Raw genomic sequence first — 7,485 nt, forward strand, 5'->3', positions numbered from 1 at the left:
AGTAGACTTCGTGCATGATTGGATTACTTGCTTAAAACTGAAAAATTAATTTAAATTTAAAAATGTTTAAACAAAAATATTAGAATAAAAGTATAGGATTAGACAAAAATTGAACTTAATTAAAATATGAATAAAGTTGAGATATAAAATTCAAAGCTTTAGCTAACTTATTTTTAAGTTTGTAATACAACCATCAACACCTCTTCTTATTACCTGATACTGAAAATTGATGGTTGTAGATCAATAAATTAATCAGAAAGGGATGTTCAATAATTGCTTGCTTTTAACCCTAGTCCAATTCTACTAATTAATGTTTTTTCTGTTCTTACATTTAGAATATATATACCCTAGAGCATTACAGCTGTAATTCTTTTTATTATAATTTTACAACTATTCAACTACAATACAAAATTAGGTAATGTTTTTTTTGATAAATTATAATACGAGAATAAAACCTCTAACAACAACGCGATTAGTACAATTTAAACTTAGGTCATACTTAGAGTGGTAAATATTTTGACCAACAGATCAACTCACCAGGTTCAAATTAAGGATTTTAATATCACTTAAATTCATGCGTTTCATGTAAAATTAAGTAAGATTATAATTAATCAATTGCGTTGCAGTAATTTTAAGTAATATGTTGTTATTTATATACTTGAATTTTGTTAACTATAGCTATTAAAATAAAATAAGCAACATCCGAACTTTTTTTTTCTTTTTCTTTTTGCCGTATAATTGAGGTTTTTGTGTGAAAAAAAATTAATCTGTACTTTCAGATTTAACTTTTTTTTTATAAAAAAATTGGAATGGAAAGTAAGATTAGGACTATTAAAATTAATCCAATGGACACACCTAGTTTAGAATAGTTGTTGCAAAGTTTGTTCAATCATTTATTGTTCACCCATAGATATTAAGGTTCATGTGAATATTATTTAAGATTCCCATAGATATCAAGATTGGACTTTTTATTATTATACATTATTGAGGTCATGCTATTTTAAGATACACGATCCCTTCCTCTTCATTATATATATATATATATATATATATATATATATATATTTTACAAAATTAAAAATTAAAATTTTTCAAAATTCTCTCAAACATCTACAAACCTTGAACCATTCTAATTACTTTCGAAATTTATTACTAGTAATTTTATCATGTAAATGTCTTTTTTTTTCATAAATAATGTATTAGTGTTATGAAACTTATCATAAGTTGTCATATAAGTCAAAATTTGAAGTGCAAATCTCAGGCCAAGGCCACAGCACAGATTGGCCAAGCCGCGACCTTTACAAGCAGTTTGCTTCTCTCCATTTTTCTACTCTTTTCTCCGCTCCACATCTTTCGGCTTTGCTTTTCTCCCCTCAAACTCGGTCCAATAGCGTATAAAACACCTTGAAAAGGCTTATTAAATAAATTAAAAAACATATAAAAGTACTAAAAATAACTTCAAAACACTAAGAATAATCTAAGACTCATTTACAACAATGATTAGGCTGGACGAATTATCCAACCTATAACCACCTTTAATTACAACAATAGTTTAACTTGAGGACATCTCGATCAGTTGCCATACTAAATCCGCAGTACATGAATGCCAATAACATAAGTCACTAGTTGTATGTGGGGACAAGACTAAGGTCTTTGAGCAAAGCAAATATACGCAGAGCAAAAATTGCTAGATTTATTTGACATTAATATTTTTTCAATGATATAAAGTATGCATGGTCACATTATTTGGTGGCAGGCAGCTCCTCAACCAACATTTTCAGCTAGGTGAACTTCATTCCACTCGTGTTGATATCATTTTCATTGATTAAATAATTTTCAATCAATTTCGGCATTACATTTTCAAAATCAATTTAAGATTGTATGGTTATAACGACACATTTAATTGGTTAAAAGTTAAGCTTTCATGATTAATATTTTAATAATTTAAGTATTGAATTTATTAACATAGTTGTATTTGTCATAAATATAAATTTTAAATTTATCCAATATCTTTATCATAGAAAAATATAGAAGTGCTTAAAACGATTTAAGTTTTACATAGTATAAGTGAATCTCTTCTTACATATACATATATGCTAAAGTTGGTGTCACAAGTTAACATAAAACTAATTTAATTAAGAAATTATATAAAACCACTTTTAGAAAAACAATCAATATTATTATAATAATATTTTAGTTTTTTTTTCATATTTTATATAAATAAAACAAAGAGAAACCATTATTTAAAATTACGAAATATTTAAAAACCGAACTCAAAATTGATAAAAAATTGATACACAATTTTTACAATTCCATTTACGATTTGATATGTTTTCTATATAATTATTTTTGTTCCCACCATAACGTCGCATAATTTAATATATTTGGATGAAGAGGCGAATAGGAATAATTTAATAATCGCTATTGAGCACTTTAAAAATATAACAACTAGTGCTTGCCATCTGCATGGTTAGCTACGTTTATGAATGGATACATATGTTGTCATAATCTCTTATTGTTCAACAATTAATCATTTCAAATATGATTTGAGTTTGAAAAGTGTTAATCAGATTATTATTAAGACTTTTTCCCTTTTCAATATAATATTCTTTAACTATCCAATGGATCTTGTTGTTAAAAGAAAAGTGGGTTATATACTGGGCCCAATATCATCAGTGAGGTTTTATTTCCCTTTTTCTTTTTGAAGTACCTGAAGTTAGCTTATTATGGTATAATATTTGGCTTTGTAAATCTTTAATTTACGTTTTACATATTTTGTTAACAGTTTATATATAATCTAATTAGTGCACGTGTTAATAATATGATTCAAGTGATTTTTAGTGTTATATTCGAACTGGTATTTAATGTTTAAATTTACAAATAAACTTTATTTATAGAATATTAATATTGGGAAATAATTTGAAGACATCTGATAAAATTAACCCCAAAACCCAGAAAGCATGAGATAATAGAAATCCAAAAGAACCTAATATGAAGGAGCATAGGAGAGTTTGCGAGCATTATAAGATGGAGCCTCAAGACTGTGATGATCACAAAGATAACAACATTCGCAAACAAAGCGATCATCGTTGAATTTGCACTTGCCCCAAGCCTTTGTTTTTGGATGTCTTAAGGCACAATGATGCTCACATTCTGGTTGATTGCAAAGAGAACGTGACAATGGTGGTGAAGGATTGTCTTCCTGGCATACCTTTGTTAAACTTTCACCTATAAAAACAGTTAGGGTTAATTCAACCAAATGCTTTGAGATATAATAAAACAATGATCATGTTTGAGAAATAAAAAGAAAACCTCCATGGAAAGAGACGAGAACAATGGAGAGGATTATCAATATTACTGCCATGGACTTCATTGTAATTTGAATTGAGTTTTATCAAGAGTCTAATTTCTGTCCCTTTTATAGGGTTTAAGGAAAGAAACTGTGTAAATATTTTTATGACAAAGGTTAAGTACGTTTCATGAAGTTTGGAACATAAAGCAGTCACGAAAGACAGTTAATGTCGAATTTATTTTGAGCACTAGAAGTTATGACATTTATGAGAAATGTTTGAACTTAAATTAGAAAATATTTAAGCATTGACTCGATTTTATTGCCTCATCATCTTCATCTGTAATCTCTCCTTCTATATCATCTAGCTGTCACATCCCTTCTTGGCTTCTTCCATATTCATTCTCTGAGCAAGCTTTCTAGGTAAATTATTACAAGGAGTTAGTCCTTCCTCTAGTTCCAGCACCCTTCTATTGGATAACGTTTTCGGTCACATTGTATTAATTTATAGCAATTATGGGTATGCAGAAATTATTATGGGCGTAGTCGTGAATTTTTTCAAAAGCGCACACTTTATTGTAAAAAGTAACCATTATAATTATAAAAGATTATTTTTAATGATGTTTAGAGTGATTCGTGACATCTTATAATATTTTTTTACATGTGAATATAATTTTTAATTTTTTAAGTTTATTAATACAAATACAATATAATTATAAGTAAAAATATATGTTAGGACAATTATAATGTAAAATTAAATTAAAACAAAGCACAATATGTTAAAAAGAATCGGAAGAAATACACATATAATATATAGATATGATGAGATTAAGATCACATATAAATTGAAGAGTGATGTGTTGATGGAGGATTCCAAAACATTCAAGATTTCAAGCAGGCCCTTTAAGGCTAGTCGGGTCAACGACCTTATTCTTGTTGCTTTCTTGTTCCACCTGTTGTCCCAACATGTGAAGGATCAGGTGTTTCGCAAAGTGTTGCTGTGCAAAACTTTGGTGTTGAGTTTTTCAAAGGTACTGTTATGGTATAATAATCTTTTCATTATTGATGATGCGTAGAGTTGAATGACTTTTGTATTATTTTTAACAATTAGAATAAATTGTATTTATCTCTTTGATATCGAATCGGTTGGCAAAGCTGTTGAGAAAGTATTATTATGGAGTATTGGGATTTGGTGAACAAAGTAACTAAACATATAAATTGACAATTTCAGGGAAACTTAAATTGCCAAATCTTGCGCCTTTTGAGATTATATCATTTGGTATAATTTGTTTAATCATTTCCTTTAAAGCAATCATTAATGCAAAACTTTTTCATTAACATCGCCTTTTCCAATTTTATAATTTAGAAAATAAATATTTTTTGTTTCTTTTAGTTGAAAAAAGAAAAAAAAAAGATGCTATTTTTCTTTTGGATACTTTGTGACTTTTTCTTTTATTTGTAATAAAATTTTGTGTTTAATACAATTAATTAATTTTAGATTATAACACGGTAAAAAGTTTTATATAAATATTATGTAAATAACAAATGAAACTTTAGTTGAAATCATAAAATTGAGATAAATTGAGAAGCAATGCATTCAAATAATAGTGTACTATTTTAAAATATAGTAAATAAAATTTTTAAATGTTTTAATATAATTAAATATAAAAATAAAAAACATTTTAGTATAATTTAATATAAAAATAATTATATTAAGAATGTTATTAAATTATATTTAATAATAATTATATTAAAATATGATTAAATTATTTATTTTATTTTTATTAAATTATATTTAATAATAATCCTATTAAATTTAATACCCATATATAAAAAAATTTACTAAGGGTATTATGGTCATTTTAGTTTTTTTCTTTATGCTATTACATATCTATTCCATTCAACTAAGCACAATAATACTATTACAGTTCTATTCCATTACATTCAAATAAACAATTGAAATCTATTCCATTACAGCTCTATTTCATCACAGTCCTATTCTATTCCAGTTAACCAAACGTGCCATAAGTGTTAGACTCGTCTTGGTGGTAGGGGGAGAAAATTTGACTTTTTGACAAAAAAGGGAGAAAGAAGATATTCAAATGCATGGCTGTTCATCAGGTTTTGGGTTGTTGATGTATGTAACATTTTTTGCCCAACTCAACCGTTGAGTTCAAGATATAGGTTATTATATTTATTTTCGAAATAATTATAATCATATTCATAATAAAATAACTATTTTCCCATTTTTAAAATTAATCATAATTAAATTACATTAATATATTATTTTTGAGTTTTATTTAAATTTATAAAATTCCCTTTATCATCTCGAACACAAATAAGATCAAATTTTAAAATTTTAAAAATTTAAGATTGATATCATGACATCATCTGTTCCGTATTATGATGTCACTAAAATAGTATGTCACCTAACTATCCTGATGTCATTTAGGGTGAGTTTGGATGGGCGGTACGTTTATCTGCGATTAGTATAAAAATAACGGTAAATGAAATTGAATACTGTAACGATATTGTAGCGTGAGACAAAAAGTAAACTAAACGCACTGCACCGTCGCCCTAAACCCACCCTTAGTGTCAGCCTATAGCCACGATCAAGATTAATATGAAGTCCGCACGTGTCAACATAGCACACGTATTAAAGTGTTTTCAATTTGCACTTCTTTTTATCTTTTTTGAGAGTCAGATATATTTGAAAAAGGACAAAAGCAATTCAATTAATTTCTCTTTAATCCTTTTCTTAAAATATATTTTCAAGCTTCAATTTTCCGTAAAAGAAATGTCGAGTTTCGGAGAACCGTTTCGTATACCGCTGAAATATGCAATCGGCGACAATATCTGATTGGTTATACCGGTCCAAGTTTTCCACTTTCAAACCTCTCAACGGTGAAATAAAGAATGGATACCTTGCATCAGTTCTTATCTCAATCGCTTGACGCCAACACTTTGATCTCCAAAGATCATATGGATCTTGTGTCCTCCGAACTCGCCTCCGCCGTCCATCAAGTTATCGTCAACGGCGCCGCCATCCTCTCTTCCGCCCCCAAAATCCCAATACCCGAACCCGATACCGGACCCGACTCCAAAAACGAAACCCGATCTCGAGGATGACGATGAAGGATAGTCGGAGATAATCGAGTTAAACGCGGTGGAGTTGCTGTCGGAACATTTACATTTCTGCGAAATTTGCGGGAAAGGTTTCAAACGTGACGCAAATTTACGGATGCATATGAAGGCTCACGGGAATCAATACAAAACTCCAGAGGCATTAGCAAAGAAACCAGAAAACGGATCGGAAGTCAAGAAATCGGGTCGAAAAACCCGGTTTTCATGCCCGTACGGTGGCTGTAGTAGGAACGAGAAATAAGACAAGTTTAGGCCGTTGAAATCGGTTATTTGTGTGAGGAACCATTTGAAGAGAAACCATTGTCCGAAAAGGTACGGCTGCAATAAGTGCCATAAGAAGAAAATTTCGGTCTTGGCTGATTTGAAGAGCCATTTGAAGCACTGTGCCGGCAGCAGCGGCGGGGAAGAGAGTAAGAAATGGAAGTGTAGTTGTGGAATAGTTTTTGCAGGAAAGACAAGCTCTTTAGACACCTATCTTTGTTCGAAGGGCGTATGCCTGCAGTGGCAGAGGAGGAGGAAGAAGATGACGGTTTTCATGCAAGATCTGTTGGAACCATCATAACTTTAAAAATCCTTTGTATTCATTTATTTAATTTTTTTATAAATTATTAATATAATTATTGATATAATATTATTTTATGTTCATATATTTATTCATTATAAAAATAAATTGATGTATTTATTTCTTTAAATGCGTATGATTAAATTAAAATTAAAGTTTCGAGTATAAATTTAAACCATAGTTCGAGTTGTTTATGTATATAATTACGCATTAAATTAAAATTCATGTATAATTTTAAGCTTATCCCAAATAAAAATAATAAATTTTAATTAAGATATTAGTAAATTTTATTCAACATACTATTTAAATCTCATTAATTAATTAATAATAATATATTATAGTTTTTTAATTAAAATTTTTAAGCATTCAAAATTAAAGATATTAAATGTTGTTATAGGTAATTTAGATGTTATTATAGATGTATATGGACTACATCTTCATAATATCTAAAATTTCAAGAGAAAATAAAATTATTATTTATTATAGATAA

The 7,485-nt window shown here is 28.5% G+C and overlaps 1 protein-coding gene and 1 pseudogene across 1 annotated transcript; one reads left to right on the forward strand and one right to left on the reverse strand.

Annotated features, from left to right (window-relative positions):
* Positions 1 to 2,874: 2,874 nt before the first annotated feature.
* Positions 2,875 to 3,387, reverse strand: LOC128285530 (uncharacterized). Its single transcript, XM_053022998.1, has 2 exons — positions 3,313 to 3,387; positions 2,875 to 3,228 (listed from the first exon to the last, which is right to left on the reverse strand). The coding sequence occupies exons 1-2, from the start codon at positions 3,371 to 3,373 to the stop codon at positions 2,987 to 2,989; spliced, it is 303 nt and encodes a 100-aa protein (XP_052878958.1). The 5' UTR covers positions 3,374 to 3,387; the 3' UTR covers positions 2,875 to 2,986.
* A 2,641-nt stretch (positions 3,388 to 6,028) lies between these two features.
* LOC128289435 (zinc finger protein STOP1 homolog) lies at positions 6,029 to 7,144 on the forward strand (annotated as a pseudogene).
* Positions 7,145 to 7,485: the final 341 nt, after the last annotated feature.

The sequence above is a fragment of the Gossypium arboreum genome, chromosome 2 (assembly GCF_025698485.1).
Source record: "Gossypium arboreum isolate Shixiya-1 chromosome 2, ASM2569848v2, whole genome shotgun sequence".
NCBI lineage: Eukaryota > Viridiplantae > Streptophyta > Magnoliopsida > Malvales > Malvaceae > Gossypium > Gossypium arboreum.